The sequence below is a fragment of the Hemiscyllium ocellatum genome, chromosome 1 (genome assembly GCF_020745735.1).
Source record: "Hemiscyllium ocellatum isolate sHemOce1 chromosome 1, sHemOce1.pat.X.cur, whole genome shotgun sequence".
NCBI classification, from domain to species: domain Eukaryota; kingdom Metazoa; phylum Chordata; class Chondrichthyes; order Orectolobiformes; family Hemiscylliidae; genus Hemiscyllium; species Hemiscyllium ocellatum.
The window spans coordinates 129,511,146-129,535,912 of NC_083401.1; the positions used below are offsets into that span (position 1 = coordinate 129,511,146).

At 41.2% G+C, this 24,767-nt stretch overlaps 1 protein-coding gene across 1 annotated transcript in view; it reads left to right on the forward strand.

The window, feature by feature from the left end:
• LOC132817083 (coiled-coil domain-containing protein 158-like) overlaps window positions 1-24,767 on the forward strand; it is a 158,983-nt gene that overhangs the window by 42,928 nt on the left and 91,288 nt on the right. Inside the window, exon 7 of the mRNA XM_060827249.1 lies at window positions 12,394-12,470. Within this exon, the coding sequence (XP_060683232.1) occupies window positions 12,394-12,470 (77 nt within the window). The remainder of the gene's footprint in view (window positions 1-12,393; window positions 12,471-24,767) is intronic.

Below are 24,767 nucleotides of genomic sequence, written 5' to 3' on the forward strand. Positions count from 1 at the left end.
CATCGATTTGATGTTCACTAATATCAGCGACGATTCATTTGGTGATCATGTCATCTTGTATTGTGAATTTCATTTCTGTGCAAAAAGGCCTTTTTCAACTCAGTGCTGTTAGTCTTTTTCTTTACGAGGCTGTTTTTATCCCCCAATGCCACACTGGTGAGCAGTTTTGTTTATTACCTTTCATATTGTGACTAAAACCAACGGCACGGTGGCACAGTGGTTAGCACTGCTGCCTCACAGCGCCTGAGACCCGGGTTCAATTCCCGACTCAGGCGACTGACTGTGTGGAGTTTGCACATTCTCCCCGTGTCTGCGTGGGTTTCCTCCGGGTGCTCTGGTTTCCTCCCACAGTCCAAAGATGTGCGGGTCAGGTGAATTGGCCATGCTAAATTGCCCGTAGTGTTAGGTAAGGGGTATATGTAGGGGTATGGGTGGGTTGCGCTTCGGCGGGTCGGTGTGGACTTGTTGGGCCGAAGATCACTGTAAGTAATCTAATCTAATCTTCTCTCTTCCATAACTTCTGAATTCTGTGCACGATTTCTCCAGTTGATGTCGACTCAGCTTTTTTGTGGTACAGTGATTCAGAAATCACATGCATCCTTATTGACCCCATGTTTATCAGATCTCTATCCAAAAACACTACGTGGACTACAGTGTCCTGTGAATTTACACTCGATATCTTTGTACTTTGGTTCTTATGGATCTCATCTGATCCTTCATTGACCTGACACTGTTCAATACCATGTGCAGTGATTGCTGTTTCCTCCATTTCCAGCATTTTCTGTGTTTACATTTGTTCAGCATACCTTGGTAGGATGACTGTTTTTGTTGCCGCTGTTGCACTCTGTCTTTACAAACAGGCAACTCTGTGCCCAATATTAGTCCACAGATTGATATTACAACTTTTTTGAACCTCTGCTACTAATAACACCCAACATTGGGGCCTTTTACACAGTGAGCTGCAGCTAGTTTACTTCAACATATAAACAGGTAGTGGTCAACTCTGACTTCTCTAAAGTCATGTACTGCTATGTCCAATGACAAGGCTGTTTGACAGGCCATGTCAATAATTAACTTTGGCAATGACAGCAATGCACTGTGAATGCTTTCACTTTTTATACCACACAGACCTGTTCTGCAATGTTGTCTCTCAAAATTCTTCAAAATAGCAACGTATGAATATCTTCAAAGTTACAATAATGTCTTCAATATCCTCATTGGGTAACTGATTCCTTGTTTTTATTCTGATAATTTTCTGCAATCTCCAATGGTTTGGGACTATAGCACTGTTCAAGTTTACACAAAACGCCAAAAGAAAGTTAAAAATCACACAACACCAGACTGTGGTTGTGGAGTACCTGATGAAGAAGCAGTGCTCCAAAGCTAGTGCTTCCAAATAAACCTGTTGGCGTATCACCTGGCGTTGTGTGATTTTTAACTTTGTACACACCAGTCCAACACCGGCACCTCCATGTCATGCCAAAAAGAAACATGTCTTTGTGCTTAGCAGGGATGAGCAAATTCATGAGCACCTCAAACACTTCTGAGCCTACTTCTGTCAGAAATATCATCCCTTTGCTTTCCCGTTGCCTGATTAACAGGATTAGAAGGACCTTTGAGGATATTGTCAGCTGTGAAAAACATTTCCAACCACTCCACATGTACACAAAGTTGCTGAGTCACCCTAGTGCCCTTAAACCTTTCTTGTGCTTCACACCCAATAAAGATCCTGCATTCTCTTATTTGATGTTCATGTTTTTTGTGTATCTATGTGAAATGCTTTAGATTTCATATAAATGCAAGTTGTGGAAACCATCCTATACATTGACTGAAAGCTGTCCAAGTGAAACACGAGATAACAAACTAGTATTAAGTTTGCAGTCAGTATTATCATCTCTGAAGAATTATGCAAGAACCATTCCAAATAAGGAGGGCATAATTTAGCAACTGGTAAGAAAATAGGTTTTACATCTGATCATTTGTTAGGAAACTGTTGTTTGCTCTAAGTTATCAAGTTTAAAGTCAGTAATCTTCTGAATTAATTATCTTTGTTATTGTTTTAACGAATGTAATATTAGCCTGACACAGTAAAAGCTGTTCTTGTATTTTCTGTTCAAATAATATTCTGATGTTTTGCATGCTGTCTCTGGCAGCATGTTTAGTGAGTCTAGGCATCTTAGCTGACTTTTTATGATCCCTGCCTCAGGTCACTGAGACAGATGTAATACCAGATAAATATAGTTTCCTACAGCAGACTCAGCTGACATCATTTACTTCAGTGCATTCCATGTATTGAGTTTGTGACACTCCAGACCTGAATGGCACATTGCCACATAGTCATCATATTAATATCAGAGTACAATTTAGAAATGGTTCTATTCATTTATACAGGCTTATTTTAACAAGAGGTGGTATGCATGCACTTATGTCTGCTCTTCCATATCTTAATGTTGATTTCCAGTTGCTCCCTGTCAACTACATGACTATTAATGTATCTTTGGCGAGGAATAATTAAATGTTAATGGTTGGGGCGTTATCAGGTACTGACTAGGATCTGATTTATTTTTACGGTATTGTCCTTTTACCAGTGGTTGACCGGCAGATTCCAGGCCTTAGCTAGGCTTTGTCCTAACTTGAATTCCTTGGCCTGTGTCCCTATTATTTTTCCAGACATGGCTCCACCTCCCACTGCAGGTGGCCTCAGTGTTCTCTGCAGGGAATATTTTTCTTCTATGTACCATTTTATATTACAGATTCAGATCCACTGCACAAGTGACTGGAAGGCAATCCAACCTGGAAGTAAATACATTCTAGCCTAGGCCATCATGTCGCTGTGTTTGCTGACTTATGTTGGTTCCTTGATTTTAAAATTTTAATCCTTGCTTTTGAATACCTCCATAGCTCACTCCTCCAGTAGAAAACGCTGAGATTTCTGTGTTCTTATCCTCCAGGTCTGTCAGGCAGTCCACCTTATCCCCTTCCCCAACCTCTCTGCCCATCTAACTTTCCTTCATACTCTAAGGTGCTCGTTAAAAACTACCTCTTTAATCGCACCAATGAAGGTGATTTCATTGTCTGGGTCAAGTGAAGACATTTGGAAATGACCTTGGACTGTATGGAGGGATTTAAAAATAAAGATTTAAATCGTGGTGTTGTTTAACTGGGAGCCAATAGGCCAGTTGGAGTTTGGGGTGATGGGGGACTAACTTGCTGTCAGTAATAACATATCAGCAGGGTTTTGGATTGCCTCGGTGTTATGGAATGTACAGTGCCCGATACTGGATTGCTTTAAATAGCCAAGTCCAGAGTGAACAGAAGCATAGATGAGTGGTTCAGCAGCAGGCGATCAGAGATGAGATAAAATTACAGATTTATGGTGGTGAAAACTGACAACCTTAGTGTTAGTACTTATGTATAGTTGGATGCATGTATCAGGGCCCAGTGTAACACCAAGATTGCATACAGGCTGATTTAATCTCACACAATTATTAGAAAGAAGAATAGAGTCAAAAACTAAAGGCTGAGCAGGGAACTCTGGTGATCTTACTGCTTAATACCAAAATCTGGTAAGATGTGCAATGTGTGCTCATGATCACTTTGGATACAGATCACTTCACCGCATGATCCTTAAAACTAGCAACCCATTTAGAACAGTCTTCCCAATATTTAATTGGATAAAAGCTTTGCTTATCTAATACTGAATGTCCAACAAGCAGTCTGATAATTTAGCAACAGTGGACGAGTTGGAGAGGTCATGGTACAGTGGAGCTAGGTGTCAAGAGGCAGAACACACATGAGAAATGAGATGTGGCCAAAGATGGATGCTTGGGAGACAGTAGAGGACCTGGTCTACTGGTATGAAGAGAAACCATTGCAGATGATAATCAAACTAAGGTTAGATAGAGAAGAATGTAACCAGGGAAGTACGTTCCCACCTAGCTTGTTAACTGGGGAGAGCTGTTGGAAGAGAATGGGGTTGTCAGCTGTATTGGGCTACAAACAGGCTGAGAGGATGAGGAGGGTTAACTTACCTTTTTGTTGCAATCACATAGGATACCATTCATGGTAAGAGCCATTTCACTTACTGGAGCAGAAGAGAAAACCTGTGTTATGATCCCCATGGAGACGAACATGTTAAAATAATCACATTTATCAAACAGCCTAAATGGAAAAACCAATGGATAAAATTTCACTCCTTAAACTCTTACCTTAACAAACAAAATCAACATACAATTACATTTGAATAAACAGGCAAATTACGGTCAATGTAAATAATAAATTGCTCTGTAAATAACAGATACTACAAATATTGTTCTCATGGATTTACTAAGCAGTCCCACCTGCACAGTCAGCACCATGTTCAACTACAAAATTCTTCAAAATTCTGTCTTTCTCAGGTCAAAGTCCAGTTCCTTTCAACATCCATGAATTCATCATTGATTCCCCTCTGACAGTCCCTCCCAACCAATTGGAATCCCATGGGCACAATATTCAAGTTGCTCCTTTAAAATAACTGAAACAGTGGAAGTGCCTTTACTTTTTGAATCACTTGTTGAGAGAGCAGCTCACACATACTTCCTGCTGATTCCACACATTGCAGAGTCACAGAGATGTACAGCACGGAAACAGACCCTTTGGTCCAACCCGTCCATGCCAACCAGATATCCCAACCCCAATCTAGTCCCACCTGCCAGCACCCAGCCCATATCCCTCCAAACCCTTCCTATTCATGTACCCATTCAAATGCCTTTTAAATGTCGCCGTTGTACTAGCCTCCACCACTTCCTCTGGTAGCTCATTCCATACACGTACCACCCTCTGCGTGAAAAAATTGCCCCTTGGGTCTCTCATATATCTTTCTCCTCTCACCTTAAACCAATGCTCCGTAGTTCTGGACTCCCGGACCCTTATCCTCTCTCTATAAGGTCACCCCTCCAATGCTCCAGGGAAAACAGCCCTAGCCTGTTCAGCCTCTCCCTGTAGCTCAAATCCTTCAACCCTAGCAACATCTTTGTAAATCTTTTCTGAACCTTTTCAAGTTTCACAACATCTTTCTGGTAGGAAGGAGACCAGAATTGCACACAATATTCCAAAAGTGGTCTAACCAATGTCCTGTACAGCGACAACATGACCTCCCAACAGATTCCATCACATCTTGTTGAAGGGATTTAAATGTGGATTTCTGGATAAGGTGGGCTGCACTTGCTTGGCAGCAGCGCATTAAATATGTGGAACTGGGTATGTAAGTTACCCGACGTGGTCCCAGGCAATGACCATCTCCCTCATGAAAGCATGTTATCATTTCACCTTGTCATTCAATGTCATAACCACTACTAAATTACTTCCTATCAACATCTTTCTTGGGAGGCCGGGGAAGGGGTTGGGGAGTGGGGAGAGTTGGTGGGGCTGGTTGGGTGCGATTACACAGTTGACCAGAAATGACACCCATCATATAAATGATACCGCTACAAAGGCAGACCAGAGGCTGGAAATTCAATGTGAGTAATTCAGTTCATGATTTCCAAGGCCTGATTACCGTACACATGAAACATAAGAAACAGGACTAGGAGTAGGCCATCTGGCCCTTCAAGCCCGCTTTGCCATTCAATAAGATCATGGCTGATCTTTTTGTGGCCTCAGCTCCACTTACCCACCCTCTCACCATAACCCTTAATTCCTTTACTGTTCAAAAATTATCTATCTTAGCTTTAAAAACATTCAATGAGGAAGTCTCAACTACTTCACTGGGCAGGAAATTCCACAGATTCACAACCCTTTGGGTGAAGGCGTTCCTCCTCAGTTCAGTCCTGAATCTGCTGTCTCTAATTTTGAGGCAATGCCCTCTAGTTCTAGTTTCACCTGCCAGTGGAAACAACCCCCCTGTTTCTATCTTATCTATTCCCTTTATAATTTTATATGTTTCCATAAGATCGTCCCTCATTCTTCGAGTATAGTTGTACAATATCCACTTGTCTAGATATATGCAGCTCCAACAGCATTTAAGAAACTTGACACTACCTAGCGATAGGCATCCCATCTATCTACTTAAATATTTTCTCCCTCCTCCACTGCAGTGATAGCAGTGAACACCGTATACAGGAAGCACTGCAGGAACTGACCAAGGTGCCTTTGGTCAGTTCTTCCAAATCAACGATCTCTGATCTAGAAGGACAAGGGTAGAAGATGTATGAGAACACCACTTGCAAGTTCACCTTAAGTTATCTACCATTCTCACTTGGAACAAGACTAATACTGGGTCGTAATCTTGGATCTCCCTCTTTAATAACGCTGTGGGTATACCTACACTATATGGACTGGAACGGTTCATAAAGGCAGCTGATAATAATCTTCCCAAGAGCAATTAAAAATATATAATCCATGTGGGTCTAGCCAAAAATGTTCACAAAAGAGAGTTAGCATTGACTTTTCTCCTCTTGTTTTTTAATCCTGAGCTTTAAATTCGGCTAAAGTTGGTGACATGGAAATAACCTGCATATACTGGCTTTAAGAATCCCAGGTAAAATTCATTTAAATGATCTCAATCCAAAGGTAAGCATGAGTTAACACTGCAAACCTTACCAGTATTTGGAAATTGGCAAGTTCACTGAAAGACCAAGCATTGTTGACTTGGGAATTTTTAAAAAACGTCAAACTCTAGCAATAGGTAGTGGACATTGTTCTTCGCAGATCTTTATTTAGTTTCCTTAAGTCAATGCATATTCTCAGCTTTCAAGGTTTTATCACTGCTACCATGATGATAATTCATTCTGCAGAAAAAGTCACTTTCTTAATTCTTCCCTTATTTTCTAACTCTTCTGTCTCATTTTCTGGCACACTAGGTTATCGTTCAGCAGGTTTATTTGAAATCACAAGCTTTCAGAGCACTGCTCCTTCGTCAGGTGAAATGAAGAGAAGCACACAGGCTCAGAATTTATAGGCAGAGAATCAAAAGTTCGTACAAATGTGTTAACACACTCAATAACAAGTCTCTGCAAAAGTGTCAGTAAATTATGAGTAAAGTGTCAACAGCTTGAATAACAAGTGAAGGAATGTTCTATGATCCAACTAATTAAGGCAGAGAGATAATTAAAAAAATTAAAAAGAAGATGGTGATGGAGACAAACCAAATGATTGGAATTACATCTTAGGTATGAGTCGCATGACTAGGGTCTAATCAAAGTAACACGTAATCCAAAACAGTACAAGCTAATTAAGGTAGAGAGATCATAACAAGTCATCAAGATGATGGTATCAGAACAGAACAGTGAGGATGCTTTTACAAATAGAGAACAATGTGGTGGGGTTACATGTAGCGCGACATGAACCCAAGATCAAGGTTGAGGCCGTCTTCATGAGTATGGAACTTGGTTATCAGTTTCTGCTCAGCGATTCTGTGTTGTTGTGTATCTTGAAGGCTGCCTTGGAGGACATTTAACCAAAGATCAGAGGCTGAATGTTCTTCGCTGCTGAAGTGTTCCCCGAATGGGAGGGAATATTCCCATCTGGCGACTGTTGCGCGGAGTCCATTCATTTGTTGTTGTTGCGTTTGCATGGTCTTGCCAATATACCATGCCTTGGGGCATTCTTGTCTGCAGCATAGGAAGTGGACGACATTGGTCGAATCACGTGAGTATGTGCCATGTACGTGGTCGATGATCTAACCTGTCTTGCAGAGGTTGTCATGGCAGGGTCGTATGGTGTTATGGTCCATGTTTTCCTGAAGGCAATGATCAACGGTCTGTTTAAAATTTGGCGGTTGTCTAAAGGCGAGAATTGGAGGTGTAGGGATGACCTTGGTGAGATGTTTGTTGTCATTGATGACATATTGAAGTCTGCAAAGAACATGGTGTACTTTCTCCTCTCTGGGATGTTGGAGGGTACTCTATCGATCATGTCCTGTGTATGTCTTCTGAGGAGGTCGTTGCAGTTTTTCCACTTTGCCATTGTGATCAATGAGTTGAGCATTCTTTCCTGTTCTTATGAGGGGCAACTTTCAGCATCTTCAGGGGGCCATTATATTCCTCCTTGTCTGAGGAGATCCTGTGTATATATAGGGTTTGTCCATAGGGGATGACTTCTTTAACACGTTTAGGGTGGAAGTTAGAGAAGTGCAGCACCATGAGGTTATCCATGAGCTTGCGATAGAGTGAGGTACTGAGCTGTCCGTCCACGATGGAGATGTGGGTGTCCAAGGTTGAGACTGATTCAGAAGGGATTTCATGATAAGTCTAATGGTGGGATGAAACTTGTTGATATCATTATATAGCCGTTTCAGTGATTCCTCGCCATGCGTCCAAAGGAAGAAAATGTCCATGTATCTAGTGTATCACATTGGTTGGAAATCCTGTGCAGCAAAGAATTGCTCGAACTTGTGCATGGACATTTTGGCGTATCGGGGTGCAAATATGGACTCCATGGCTGTTCCATGTGTCTGGATGAAGAGCTGTTTGTTGTGGTTGAGGGTGAGGGGATGAATTGGGCTCGCTGCCTCCATCTTGGGGTTTGTGGAAGAATTCCCAGAGCCTCATTCGCCTGATGAATTCCTGTGTCACCAGGAGTCCATTTTGGTCATGGGGCAGAAATTGAGCCCTCAGCTGAGAACTTCTGTTTCACCTGGTTGAAGGGTGTGGTCAGACAGATTGACGATGGATTTCCATGTAGTGGTACTGGTTTCAAACCTGGTACTGGAGGAGGCTTGGTTACTGCTGGTAGTGATGCTGAATTTTTCCAAGTTTCTCTTGGGTCCATGTTGCTCCACATGTAACCCCACCATATGTTCTGTATTTGTAAAATCTTCCTCACTTTTGTTTTGATCCCATCATCTTGATAACTTATTATGATCTCTCTACCTTAATTAGCTTGAACTGTTTTGGATTATTTATTGCTTTGGCGAGGCCCTCACCATGTGATCTTATATCTATCATGTTACTCCAACCATTTGGTTTGTCTCCACGACCATCTTATTTTTAATTTTTTGTAGTTATCTCTCTGCCTTAATTAATCAGATTATTGGTTATCCTTTCACTTGTTATTCAGCTGTTGACATTTTACCCACACTGTCTGACACTCTTGATCACCTGCAAACACTTGTTATTCAGCCGGTTGACACCCCACTCTCACCATCTGTACAATCTTTTGATATTTCTGCCTATAAATTCTGTGCCTGTGTGTTTCTGTTCACTTCAATGATAAAGGAGCAGCACTCCAACAGCTTGTGATTTAAAATAAATCTTTTGGACTATATTCTGGTGTCGTGTGACTTCTGACCTTGTCCAGCTCAGTCCATTTACTGCACCTCCATATCATCTAATATGGCAGTGAGAGCAGCTGAATTGGTCTTACATTCTTATCTACTTTGAATAATATTCTCCAGAAGACATCCTGACCCTGTAAATACATCTTTGTATTCCTCCAGGATCTGTTACACTGTTAATAGTTTAGTGTGCTGCGAAACTTTACATCTTTGTTTTGGCAAGTGAAGGTAACCAATCCAAACTTTTGACTTATTTTGGCTGAGAGAGTGGCATTTACTTGATTACTGGGATTTGGAACTTCAGAGCTTTGTTCATGCCATTGAAAGGGACTTGTAATCTGTCCTGTCAGCACATGTCGGGCGGCACGGTGGCACAGTGGTTAGCACTGCTGCCTCACAGTGCCTGGAGACCCGGGTTCAATTCCCGACTCAGGCGACTGACTGTGTGGAGTTTGCACGTTCTCCCCGTGTCTGCGTGGGTTTCCTCCGGGTGGTCCGGTTTCCTCCCACAGTCACAAAGATGTGCGGGTCAGGTGAATTGGCCATTCTAAATTGCCCATAGGGGTGGGGGGTAAATGTAGGGGTATGGGTGGGTTGCGCTTCGGCGGGTCGGTGTGGGCTTGTTGGGCCGAAGGGCCTGTTTCCACACTGTAAGTAATCTAAAAAAAAATGTATGGTGCCATCACAAAGCCTCAACCTTATTTCAAGGGCTTCATTTTTGGATTGATATGCTTTGCACAGGTTTGTGTAAGTACTGATATTGTATATCGTGTCAGTGTCCGACACTGTTGATGTAGTCATCATTCCAACAGCCATAAACAATTTACAACTTATCTATCCGACGCGTGATATGGTGTAAAGTGATTAATCAGTATCTTCAGCGTCTATTTCTCCAACAGCTATTTATGCTTCTTCCAACTCTATAGTTGTTTGCAAAGTAATTCCACTTCTTACAATCAGAATACTGCACTTCCCTCACCTTCACTTTGTGGATACCCTTCACTGTATTACTTCCTGCCGTTTCCCCCTGATTGTTCAGCCCTTTGGGCCTGAACTGTCTGTGTACACAGGTCTCGTCTGTTTTAGCATGAACATGCTCTAGTTGCTATCTTATAATCCCAGCACTTCTGGGTGTGTCAGCTGTTTTCCTGAGAGTTAGTTTCTCCTCTCTCACGAAACGTGGCCTCACTATGGGATTTCTTACGACTAATAGGTCACGATGGCTCTGTGGTTAGCGCTGCTGCCTCAGTGTCAGGGACCCTGGTTTCATTCCAACCTCGGGTGACTGTCTGTGTGGAGTTTGCACATTCTCCCTGTGTCTGCGTGAGTTTTCTTCCTCCCATAATCTAATAATGTGCAGGTTAGGTGAATTGGCAATGCTAAGTTGCCCATAGTGTCTAGTGATGTCAGGCAAGGTAGTGTAGCCATGGGAAATACAGGGCTACAGGGATAGGGTAGGGGGTGGGTCTGAGAGATACTCTTCAGAGAGTCAGTGTTGACCTTTTAGATTAGATTAGATTTCCTACAATATGGAAACAGGCCTTTCGGCTCAACCAGTCCACACCGACCCTCCGAAGAGCAACCCACCCAGACCTATTCCCCTACATTTACCCCTGACTACCCCTACATACCTAACACTATGGGCAATTTAGCATGACCAATTCACCTACCCTGCACATCTTTGGATTGTGGGAGGAAACCAAGAGGATACCCATGCAGACACGGGGAGAATGTGCAAACTCCACACAGACAGTCGCCCAAGGTGGGAATTGAACCCGGGTCCCTGGCGCTGTGAGGCAGAAATGCTAACCACTGAGCCAGCATGCCGCCCTGATGGCTTGATGGGCTGAATGGCCGTGCTTCCACACTGTAGGGATTCCATGATATTATGACTCTAACATAATCCTTCTTTACTTAGATTGTCTTTTAGTTTTGCAAAGTCACAAAATCTGTTAGTTGGGTTTTAAGTCAGATACTGCTCAAAGGACTGTTCTCCTATCTGGACTTTAATATTGAACATGTACCATTCATAAATTATGCTCACTTAGGGTTCAAAGTAAAAGTGTGCTTTCAAGATGTTCAAAATTTCTGCAGTTTGTTTCTTGTGTTTTTCAGGGAAATTTAGTATGGAGTACATTTTGAAACAAACAGTCTGTTCTCAACAGTGATAAACGTGTCGTTGCTCTCAGCTGCTCTGCCTTGTTAAACAAACCTGTCACTATTTTGTAATTTAGCCACGGCGTATGGAACAACTGCCAGTAATGCTTCATTTCACCTTTCATTTTAACTGGAGTCAGGAAGGAAGTTTCAGCCATTGTGCCTTATCCAGCGTTTCAACTGTGACCTCATTCTTTGTTCTTTTCCAGTTTCTTGCAGCTATGACTTTCATAGCTGTGAATATTCCTGTTAGTAGGTCTACCTTTGTAAAGCTCTTCAGTACTCTTCTCGACTACATTTTTGACACCATGTTCTGTGCTCACGAGGCAGCAGTCTGGTCTACACTGAAGTATCTATGAAATGGCTACCTTCATTCTGTGTGCACCTCTTGGTCGGGGTCATCTGATTATGACAGTCCAGGATGTACATTTCTACATGATTGCATTTCAGTGCATGCACATCAGATGTTGAATTTGGAAGTATTGCTGATATACAAAGAGCAGAGAGTGATGTCTTCCCTAGCATCTCTTTTAACACTTTGATAAATACAATTTTTAACATGTGTAAATCATACATTTATTTTAAAAATGCAGGTTAGAGAAATTGTAAAGGATTAAGATGAAGTAGAAGCTCAGAGAGAGAGAGAAATCTATGAAAACAGAAGAACAAGGACAAAAAAGTGGACAAGGAATCAAAATAGAGACAGCAGAAAGAAAGTCCAAGAGCCAGAGAGAGAGAGAGAGAGAGAGCAGAATATAAACAAAATCACAATTATGGAGTGATAGATGAACAAGGACAGTGACAGAAGGGAAATGATAATTTTTATATCTAGATTTAATAATTAGTAATATTCCAACTTTGTATAAAACATTATATTTCTACATTTACAAAAGATTGTTGTCTTTGAGAAACATTATTTTCTGTTTTGTTCGTGGAATTAGACTTTCAAGAATAACACCTTGAAATATATTATTTGGGTTTAGATGGAAGAACAGCTGGCAAACCTGAAAACTGAAGCTCAAAACCAACCTGAAGCTTTGCTTAAGCCACAAGAAGAGCGGTAATTCTACTTAATGGTCTCCTCTGAGTTAATTTGTATTGTTATCTTAGATTGCTGGGTGGGGAGAAATTGAGGTCAAACATAATTGCTGTCTGAAAATTCCCCGTACAGTTTACATTGTGAATGTAAATATTTGTATGTTTTAAAACCATAACCTATGTCTACTTTCCCATTTTAGGTTCATCTACTCTCAAACTGTATGCATTTTCCTGTTTAACTAGGTGTTATTTGAGTGACTTTTTAAAATATCCCTCTCTTTCTTTGGGGAGTAGACCAACCTAGTTAAGCATTTTCCCTGATAACACAGACTGGAAACCTCAGTTTGCAATCATACACAGCGCATTGGAGGACTGAAATGGAGTACATATTAACAATTGTTAAAACATTCCATCCTCTCTTTACTATTACTTTTTTTATATACACAATGATTCCCAAACACAGATGCTAATGATAAATAAATGGACTGATTGAGATTCAGTATACAATTTCATGCGTTCACTTTATCCTCAGTTTGTAGGCACAGGACCCTGATAAAAGAAGTACTTGTATGAACCACAGTTCATAACTTGCCCTCACCTATTAGGAATAGGATGGGTAAAACAGAAGGATAATCTACTCACCTTGTTTTCATGACTGTGGCATGTAAGGCATATCTTCAAAGCTCCATTGAAGTACAAGGATGCTGTACAAATTCTGGTCAAGTAGCAATTCAGTTTGTGTGCCAGGCAGCGTCTTCTTAAGGTGCAGTTCCTATAAAAAGAATAATAAAAGAACTTAGCAGGTCTGGCAGCATCTGTGCAGAGAAAAACAGAGTTAACGTTTTGAGTCCAATATGACTCCTCTTCCTACAATAAGAAGGAAGTTGCAGTGCACTGTCAAACATGGCAGCTGCTGGTAATGGCTCTGATCCCTCACAAAGCCATATTGAAGGAAGGGAGGAGGGACACCCAGAATTACCCATGTCATTCTGAATGTGCTATTTCAGGAATTCGGAATGAAGGCCCTATTACTGGCAGATAAGGAGAATGGAGAATAGAGAATGGTGGGAAAAGAAGCCTGGCAGACTGACCATGAGAAGAGAATGGGAACAGGTATTGAGAGCTGTCAGTAGCCAGAAAATGATGACTGACAATGGCAGATGAAGATTCCTGCCCCACTTGACTGGCCAAGATGAGTGGAAGCTCCATTCCACTATCAGCTGGATTTTACAGCTTCCTATAGAAACATTTAAAGCTGGTAGGGTTGAATTGTGTTCAGAATCAAGTAAGTGGCCTCCCGTTGCTATTCAGTGTACTCCTGATCTGTCTCCCATATTATGGTGGGTGGAGTAAATGTTAGGCAGCCTTCTCAGGCACCCTTCGCCCTATGGAGGCCAGTAACCCTTGAGTGATGAATTAGTAATGGTTAAGAGCCTCCTTCTACCTCCGACACTACTTTATGTACAGCAAGAGAAAGCAGAGGCAAGGCAAAAAACTCAACAGCTTTTACTGTGAGGATTTTTTGTGGAGCTGGCAGTGGGTTGGGTGTGGGGTAGATGGTAAATAACTCTTGTGAGGTTCTGTGCCTATTAACCCTCTGCTCCCACAAGATCGTAGAGCAGCTTTAATGCTCTCCCCCTGCCCATCCACCCCCTCCCTCACTGGGATGTGTCAGCCAGGACTGTCCTACATTACATACTTATGTTTAAGGACAGTTTTCATTACTACTTCTTCAGGGGCTGTCTATATTTACAGCATGCCCCTAATGCTGCTGATGTTGTGTTTTGTCTCATAATCAGTATATCAGTATTCCTTTAAGAGACATGTTCATGTTATCATCACTGTATCATAGTATGTGTCCTGAGGGTACAAAGATCACATACTCCATCTTACCTCATATTACTTGAAGTATCGTCCTCTGTTGTAATCTAAAAGCTTAATATTAACACAGGTAGTTTTCTGCCACAGGAGATAGTATTTGTAAATGATGTTTAAATGTAATAAATATCTGTTGGATTCATCAACACCATGATATCCATGCCGAGTTTTATGTTATGGGAGAGTACATAAGTATTATTACATCAGGTACGACACCCTGTTGGAGGAAACCTCTCACCAGCTGGTACTAAGGAGATTTGTGGGGAACTCTCTTGGGTAGGGCTACTTTCCACTTTGAAACAATTTAAACTGCTCCCAATGTGACATCTCTGTAGTAGGTTTCAGGTGGTGGGCTGACAAACAAAGTTTTGCTCAAGGGGAAAATGATGCCTCATAAAATCCAGCCCACATCTCTCACTGGCTACAATTGTACCTCCATCTCAATTGCAACACTGCTCAATATACCACACTTACAACGCTAGAAAACTCTCTTCCATTAACTGATAATTCCATATCATGAAAGGTGTTGTGAAGCAGAGATTACACATGGAGTGACCATGAAAACTCTGATTTCATCCGCTATGTTATAATGCTTTCAGATAATGTGGAACTACAAGGTGCTAAGACCCTCCAGGAGCAGAGGAGAGGAAAGTGAAGGAAGATAACCTGAAAAGAAATGACCTCATCCAACCTAATATTTGCAGCTTTCATCTCAGATTCTGGCAGGGCATATACTTACAGGCTAGTTTAGAATCAGAATCTGCAAGTGATGAGTCACAAGACGCATTGGGCTGCATAAGTTCCATCTTTGGACTTTCTAGAGGGCTGAATCTCACAGCAATGTTGCTGCAGAGGATTTGGATGAGGACCTCCTTGGGACAGACTGCAGAAAACATTGATCAATATATGCAATGAGATGCTTGCAGTAATGGTAAGTCTGCCAGAATACCTCCAGCCAACGAGTGTTGAAGAGGTCTGCTGTAAATTGACTCCAGGCATCCTACAGAGTTTGGAACTGATAATTTGCAATATAGTAGTAATGGGCATCTCCATGGAGCATCTGCTGGCTAGTGTGTGAGCTTCAACTGTAACATGGACAAAGTCCTACCGGTTTTATTAGTGCTGTCGTGGGAATCAAGGGACCTGAGGTGCTTCACTGCTGACTTCAGACTCCATCTGCTGTTTTCCATTGCATGGTCAGTGCAGGCAAACTCATGATTTATTAACCTGCTGAAAGTGGCAAGGGGGTAATCTTCTTGAATTACTGTAGTCCAAGTGATATTGTTACAACCACAATGAGGTGAGGGAGGGAGTTCTAGTGTTTCAATCCAGTGACAGTAAATGAATGACAATGTAATTCCAAGTCAGAATGTTGTGTGAATTGAAGATTTCCTCCTTCTTGTTCCTTTACTCCAATCTTTTTGGGATAAAAGCAAACTCACTTTCCTAATTGCTTGCTTTATCTACATACAGACAGGTCTCCCTGATATTAGCTTTTAAAACATTCATATCTTTAGAAAAGCAGAACCTTTTTTTTATTCTTCCCAGAGTGAACAATCTCTCACATTATACTTCAACTGCCTCCTTGTTGCTGTTAACTTCTCTCCATCTCTTTGGTCTCTCTTTGTGTCCTCATAGCTGACTTTCTCAGCTAGCATTGTATCACCCACAAACTTAGACACAATAGGGCAGATATTCTTCTGGCCAGATAGTCTTAATGCCAGTGTAGATAGGAGCTGGACACACAGACACTTTGGAATCCCTGTTGTGGCAGACTCTGAAGGAATTGCTCAGGAAATTTTCCTCTTGGCAATTGCTCTACATCTGGAACCCTCTGAAAGTCACCATAAACGTCTGACATTTTACACGGTTCCAATCAAAGTAAGTGGAATAATTACTTGTTTGGACTAATAATATTATTATAGAAACTCACTCAACTATGCCATCACCCCCGATCACTTACGTCGCCAGATACTGATTACACACACTCATCCACCCAAACCAATAATCCATCTTCCCAACTAGCTACCACACCTCCCCACCGCCCCCCAACACAAATGGACCCAATTTTTCCAACCGACCCCGACCTATCCGAAACACTTGTCTTACTACCTTTCACCCTGTCACCTTTCCTAACCCAGCTGGCACATGACCCCCTCCCCATCTGGTATCTGCCCTCCTTGCACCCTAACACCACACCTGCCCTATACGCAGATCTTCAATAGCAGCTGTCAAAGTGGCTGCCAGGAGCTTTAAATTTCAAAATATAGCAACTGACTGCTATGAAAGCGCACCATGGTTTGCCTTCCTCCAACTGCATGCACAATATAAGAACTGACAGAATGGAAGTATAGCATTTCTGAAGGAGTCCTTTAATATCCAAGTGTACCATATGTACTGGCTCAATTTTACTATCTCAAAAATGTAAACTAACCTGTCACAGTTCTCATTTTATGTATCTTTGTGTATGTGTGAATGAATGTGTGATTAGAATATTATCTAAATGGCTCAGGTATTCAGATTGGCATTAAGATTAAAGGTTTTAATTCATGTGCTGCCTGATTTGGACTTGAGACCTCCCTCCTCACCCTGCGGTGCAGTAAAATTACAGCATAAGCTGTGGTTCCTCAAACCTTTAATAATTTGGGACGCTACCTGGAGAAGAAAAGTAATGGATTTCAGTTGTTTCCCCAAACCAATGCCAAGCATACTGAATGTACTCCAAACTCTATCTCTGTAATCTGCTCTAAAGTAACATGCTCTAAAGAATGCATCCTTCCTCATATCAGCAACACTTCTGTATGGGTTGAATTTGTAAAGAATACAAAATAGTACAGCACAGCAATGGACTCTTTGACCCACCAAGACTGTATCGATATATCATGTCTTTTTAAAGATTCACAATCTGTCAAGATACCTCTAAAATGTTGCTATTGTATCAACCGACTCTTCTGGGAGTGCATTCCAGGCACTTACCACCCCACTGTGTAGAAGAAAATCCTGCCTCTTATATTTCCTTTCAACTTATTCCTTTTACCTTAAACCTATGTCCCCTAGTAATTGATATTTCTAACCTGGAAAAAAAGACTCCGATTGTCCATTCTATCCACGCCTGTTATAATTTTGTTAGCCTCTATCAGGTCACTTCCTCATCCTCCAATGTTCAAACAAAAACAAACCAAGTTTGTCCAATCTCTCACATAGCTAATGCCTTCAAAATCAGGCAACATCCTGGTAAAACCTTTTCTGTTCCCTCTTCAAAGCCTTCACACCCTGTGTGGTAACCAATATTCAAAATGTGGCTTCATTAAAGTTCTGTATAGTTGCAACATGGCTTGCCAATTTTTATGCCTCTATGTCCTTACTGATGAAGGTAAGCATGCTGAATGCCTTTTTTACCACCTTATCCACTTGTGTTGCCACTTTCAGGGAACTGAGGATCTGTATGCCTAGATCACTGTGGATGTTGATGCTGCAGAGCATTCTGCCTTTGCTGTATATTTGTCTCCTGTATTAGGTCTTTCAAAATGCATCACCTTGCATTTGTCCAGATTAAATTCCATCTGCCAATTCTCCATCCAAGTCTCCAGCTTATATTTATCTTTCCTTTTTCCTCTGGCAATCCTCCTCACTATCTGCTGTTCCTCCAATGTTTTTTATTGTCTGAAAAATTACTAATCAGGCCCACCTTCATTCGCCTCCAAACAATTTATATAAATTACAAACAACAGCACTTATCCCTGTGGAACACCACTGGTCACAGATGCCCAGTCAGAAAAACACTCTTCTATCTCTGGGACTTTGTCTTCTATGACTAAGGCAGTTCTGCATCCACCTTACCAGCTCACTGTGGATCCCATGTGACATCACTTTATATATCAGCCAGCTTTAAATGACCTTTTCAAAGGCCTTGCTAAAGTCAATGTAGACAACATCAGCCACCCTGCCCTCAATCATCTTTGTCACTTCCTCAAAGATCTCAATTAAGTTTGTATGCATGACCTTCCCCAGATAGAGCCATGCTGCCTCAAGTAAGTAAGTCCAATTTTTTCCAAACGTGAGTAAATTTTATCCCTAAGAAGCTTCTCCAATAATTTCCTTATCACTGACATAAGGCTCACCAGCCTGTAATTTGCTGGATTATCCCTATTGCTTTTCTTAAACAAATGAGCAACATTAGCTAGTTTCCAATCCTCTGGGACCTCTCCTATGACTGAAGAGGTAATTAAGATGTTGTATAAAACCCCAGCAACCTGCCTACCATAATGCTTTTCAAAATGCCCAACACCTTAAAGGGTGGCACAGTAGCTCAGTGGTTAGCACTGCTGCCTGATAGCACCAGGGACCCAGTTACAATTATACCCTCAGGCCACTATCTGTGTGGAATTTGTGCACTGTCCCAGAGTCTGCATGAATTTCCTCCTATAGTCCAAAGATATGCAGGTTAGTTGGATTACATAGGGTGGGTCTGGGTGGGATACTTCATAGGGTTGGTGCGGACTTGATGGACCGAACAGCCTACTTCCATACTGTAGAGATTCGTTTAGGATCTCGCCCACTCTCTCTGGATCTATGCATAAATTTCTTCCTTTGTCCTTGAGGAGACCTACCCTTTCCCTAGACACCCTCTTGTTCTTCATAAATGTATAAAATTCTTTTGAATTTTTCTTAATCTTTTTGCCAAGGACATTTAGCCCTCCTTGAAATAACTCAACGGTGTTCAGTATCCCACCACCAAGTCATCCTTTATTTACACATGCAGAGTACTTGACACTTGTCCAGCTTCTTCAGAGTCAGCTCTCAGAGTGAACAGAACCTCTGAGACTGCTGTTTATATACGTCAGCCAGGGCTCCCTGATTGGACCAGGTTAACATCCTCAGTTAAGGAACTCTTATTCTATGAGATCCACATGGCTGACCTTGTTAAAGTCGCTACATTCCTTATCCCATCTTTAGGTTCTTTCCTGCTGTTTTTATATTCTTTGAGGTCTCTACCTGTCTTCACTTTCCTAAACCTTGCAAATGCTTCCTTTTTCTCTTTGACTAAGCTCACAATGTTTCTTGTCACCCAAGGTGCCCGAATTTTTCCATCCGTATCTTTCATTTTTCACAGGAACATGCTGATGCTGAATTCTAATCAACTGACCTTTAAAAGTTTCCCACATATCAGATGTAATTTTACCCTCAAACAGCCACTCCTGATCTATGTTCCCCAGTTCCTGCAGAATATTTTGGTCGTTGACTTTCCCCTTCACCCGAGGACTATTCTTATCAATTCAGTTTAAGTTTCTGTCATCTTTGGCACAACACATATTTCTCAACGCTAGAGAGAAAAGCCTTCTATTTGCTTGGTTATTTCCTGTAGTTTCAACAGTTTGATTAGTTTGAGCAAATGCATTTAAATAAATGCTTGCAAGTGTTTTTGTTCAGTCTTGTACATGATATTGGTTATTTGGGTAGATATAATTCTCCTCAAGGCAGGTTTGGAGGAATGAGTCACTGTCTGAATGGGAGTTGTAGGGTGGGAACCCTGCCATCCTTTTGCCTCCTGACCAAACTCAAGGATCGAGAGTGACCATCTCACTAGAAAATATTTGAGGTTCTTAACAAAACACTTAAACTGTTCTGAAATCTGTCCTTCCAAGACCCCAACTGCCCACACTCACCTCTATCCAGGGATCCATGAATATTTCCTGTTGCAGGCAGAGATATATCAGATTTGGCAATTGAATCCTGACCTCTGATTGGCAGGCAGTTCTCAGGGAGAGATTTCCACTCAACTGAAGGCTTAATCAAGTGTGAGGCCTTAATCAAATGTCCGACTTGATGGAAGTGCCTGATTACCTTCTAATTGTGTCAGGTTTCCTGGACAGGAGCGATGCAAAGCTCCTGCTGGTTCTCCAATGAGAGGGAGAGAGCCCATTGCACTCAATAAATTCCACCCTTTATTCCAGAGAACAATGACTCGATTCTTAAGTCAAGGTTTGTGTCATTAGTGTGACATCTGTGACCATTGTGACTACATCAAAGTTGCTGATTACCTTAGAGATCACCTTTATTTAATAATTACAGCCACAAGTATTGCCTACATTACTTTTGTATGTTGAACAGTGCACTTAATACTTAGCTTGTTTTAAGACTCTTAATAAATGTGTTAGGAGGTTAAAGTGGTTTAAAGTGATCCTATAAGGTAATGTGATATTGGGATTCTTGATTCTTGTCAAACTGTTCACTGAGTATTGGAATAGCTTTAAATGGAGCCCAACAAAGACAATTGTTTTTGTCAAGGACACTTAGCAGTTATCAGTGATGGTTGCCTGAAGATTCCCCCTCAGTTATTTTTCAAATAACTTAGCAACTATCTACTTCATTGGTCTTTGGTTATGGCCCTAATTTATGTAAAGGAGTGATGGGAGTGGAGGAGGAGGAAATTGCTTCCAATACTGAGTTTTTCACTATACCAACAGCACTGACTGATGCTCGCTTGTCTATTTAATTTGAAACATGACCCAACATGAGACAAGGGAGATTTATTGCCTTTTGGAAATAGGTTAGATAGGCATTGGGTTTGGGAGTATACAAATTGAATCTAACATACGTTTAAGGTATATTATTCCCATAGGACAGTCAAACTTGCTGTTACTTATTCACATTGTGAATTCTACCAATGACAAGGGGAGAACAGATATATCTCACTAAAAAATAACTTAGACTTTTCAGTTTCAACTTTACCATGCTGATTTCCACCCAAAATAATGTTATTAAAATATCTCTACTTTCTTCACCAATTAGTAAATAGTGAACGAGTCTGCCTGTTATAACTTTCAGTAGCTGTTGATGACCAACTCTTTTATTCAAGAAAAGTAAAGCAAGACCCTCAAACAATTTGCCTTGCCTACAGAATCAATATAATGTGTCTCAATTTATGCACAAAATGTTTAATGTTCTACCCAATAGCATGTCTTAGATATTGAGGGAGGAGCAATGACAAAGTCACTCAAGAGGTATGGCAGTTTGAGTAGCAGCTGGTAAATCCATCTTGGTTGGATAGTGTTGGTGAACCTTACCTGGTCTTTCTTAAATCTCCTAAGCATTGAGGCTGACTTTGTTTTGTTCAGGTTAAAGATAGGTGTGGGGTTGCAAAATCAGCCAGTCGAGCTATACCTAGAATTACATTTTGGTGAAATCATTCAGTGACTCTAACTTCTCATAAGAGAAATTCTTCTGTTAAGAGAGATTAGAAGATTGACCTGACCATTATTGGAGAAACCTGAAATTTATAAAGATGCTTGGCTGTGGAGCAAAGACATCCTGAGCTGCATCATCCATTACCACCACCAATGAGGTCATCAATTGTGGATTGTTGCAGTAGCTTAGCAGTCTGCAAAACAACAAAGCAAACCAGCTATCCCTGACAATGGCATGAGGTTAGTTAATGTCATTAGTCTGAGCCACCTGGTAAATATATTTATCTCATTTTACAAGTGACATGGGCACCAATAGTTTTAGAAAAGGCACCCCAATTTTTAAATGATTTCTTCTTTTCCACATCCTTTTGAAGAAACCCTCAGAGTTTGGGGGCTAAGTTCAGACAGTGAATCTATTACCATGGAAGTTTTGGCATCAGAGGTACAGTTGAATTGTTTTTCAAACTGTGGTAAAATGTGCAATTATGTTGTACAGAGGTTGATAATGAGACCATTGCTCTCTTAGATGTGTATTAATAATATGCATTTAGGTATACATGACATCATTTCAAAGTTTGTAGACGACACAAAATATAGTAATATGGTAGTAATAGTGAGCAGAATATTAACGAACTGCAAGAAATATAGACAGTAATGTAACGAGTAAATGAATGCAAGTGTGTACAAAGTGATTCAATCTAGGGAAAAAAAGAGAAGATTTTTAAATATTCATTCTTGGGAAATAGACAATGCTGCTGAACCAGGATTTAGGGTTCATAAAAGATTCACAAAGATGCTGCCAGGGTTGGAGGATTTGAGCTATAGGGGGAGGCTGAATAGGCTGGGACTGTTTTCCCTGGAGCATCAGAGGCTGAGGGGTGACCTTATAGAGGTTTGTAAAATCATGATGGGCATGGATAGGGTAATATACAAGATTTTTCCCCGGGTTGCGGGAGTCCAGAAATAGAGGGCATAGATTTAGGGTGAGAGGGGAAAGATTTAAAAGGGACCTAAGGGATAACTTTTTCACACGAAGGGTGGTGCATGTATGGAATGAACTGCCAGAGGAAGTAGTGGAGGCTGGTACAATTACAACATTTAAAAGGCACCTGGATGGGTATATGGATATGAAAGGTTTAGAGGGATACAGGCCAAGTGCTTGCAAATGGGACTAGATTAATTTAGGATATCTGGTCAGCATGGACAAGTTGGACTGAAGGGACTGTTTCCATGCTGTACATCTCTATGACTCTGTGATGCAATTGTCCAGCCCTGTTGCCCTTGAGGCGATGTTGGTATAGGAGAAGTATTAGAAACTCAGAGGTACACTTACAAGGAGGAACAGGAATAGAGATGCCTGCAGATGAAGCGATAGACCAAATTAAGAATGCTATTTTAAAATTCATGTGGATCCTTACTTTCTCAATTTGAGAAATTAGTATACAAAATCAACAATGTGATGCTGAACCTTTCTTAAACACTATTCATGTCACCATCTGGGGCAAAATCGCCACAGTCCTATCAGTCCATAGGCTTGCTCTCTTGTTAGAGAGATTCAGCAGGTAGTGGTTTAATCTGAGTCATCACGCCTCAGGCAAGGGGAGAGGTTGAGACAGAGAGACCTTCATGGTAACCTCAGCTGGTGTGGGAATTGAATCCACGCTGCTGTTGTTGTTCTGCTTCACAAAACAGCCATTGAACCAACCAAACTACCCGACCCCCGTCTGGAATACTGCGGCTAATTAGGAGGGATGTCAATGCCTTCAGGAAAGTGGAGAGAATTTGATTAGAATGGCATCAATGTGAAGTACGTCCTTTACATAGGGACTAAACTGGGCTTGTACTTGTAAGAGCAGAGATTCGGAGATTTGAAAACCATGAAGGGTGTAAGAGGTTAAGTATGAAGAAATTATTTACCATGACAGAGGGTCACAGAACCAAGGATGATGTGAAGAAATTATTTTGCAAAGCACATTGAATTCGCTATGTGAAAGGGTATTGTTAGTAAATTCAAAAATAATTTTCAACAGGGCATTGAATACATAATTAAAGGAAATGTGTGGAGCACTATGGAAAAATGCAAGAGTGTGGGACTAATTAATTAGCTCTTTCTACGGCATAATGGTCTGAATGACCTCCCCCTTTGCTCTTCTTCCTCTATCAGTACTCATCTGTTTTCAGCTAAAGAGGTATCTTTTTTAGTGCTTAAAAGCTATTGGGTTTACTGTTGTTACTTTGTCATCGTAAAAAAAGATCTAAAATTAGTTTGCTGTAAGGATTTTAAATAATTTTTATTCAAGATGTTAACATTGATAATGCTAGTTCAGATCATTTGGGGATTAGATGTTGACATCTAATAACCTTAAGGATCCATACTGAATCAAAGTAAGTACAGCACTCCAGTCTCAAAGAAAACTATCAATATAATAATCTCCCAATCAACCTACAGTACTTAATGGCTGTGACATATTCACATCTTTAGTTGCTTATAAACTGCTTTACAAACTTCTCAAAGACAATGCTCATAGAGGAATGTAATTCCTCTTTAATGAAGAAAACTATCAACTGAGTCAGTAATGGATCTTGCATAATTGTTTAGTTTCTGACAGTTCTGCTCAAAGTTTGCATCACTGGTAAGGGAGTATCTAACAGTTGTACTGATGGAGGATACATCGGAGGACTCATGCAGCGAGGCAATCTGGGTATAACACAGGAAAAGGAACAGTGAAATCACAATGCTGGGGGTATACTACAGGCCGGAGAAAGTGAGGACTGCAGATGCTGGAGATCAGAGCTTAAAAATGTGTTGCTGGAAAAGCGCAGCAGGTCAGGCAGCATCAAAGGAACAGGAGAATCGACGTTTCGGGCATAAGCCCTTCTTCAGGAATACTACAGGCCTCCCAACAGCCAGTGGGAGATAGAGGAGAGAATGTGTGGATGGATTTTGGCAAGATGTGAAAACAGCAGGGTTGTTCTGGTGGGACTCACTGTGTACTAGGGGCTTGGATGAGGCAGAATTTGTAAGGACCATTCAGGAGGGTTTCTTGACACTGTCTGTAAACTGTCCAGGAGGGAAGGGATAGATTGAACCTGGTATTGGGAAGTGAGCCCAGCCAGGTGAGTGAAGTTTCAGTGAGGGAGCATTTTGGGAGTAGTGACCAGAATATCATGAGTTTAAGATACTTGCTGTTAGGGATAACGGCAGCCTCAGGTGAAAGTGTTTAACGGGAGAAGTCAAACTTCAACAATATTAG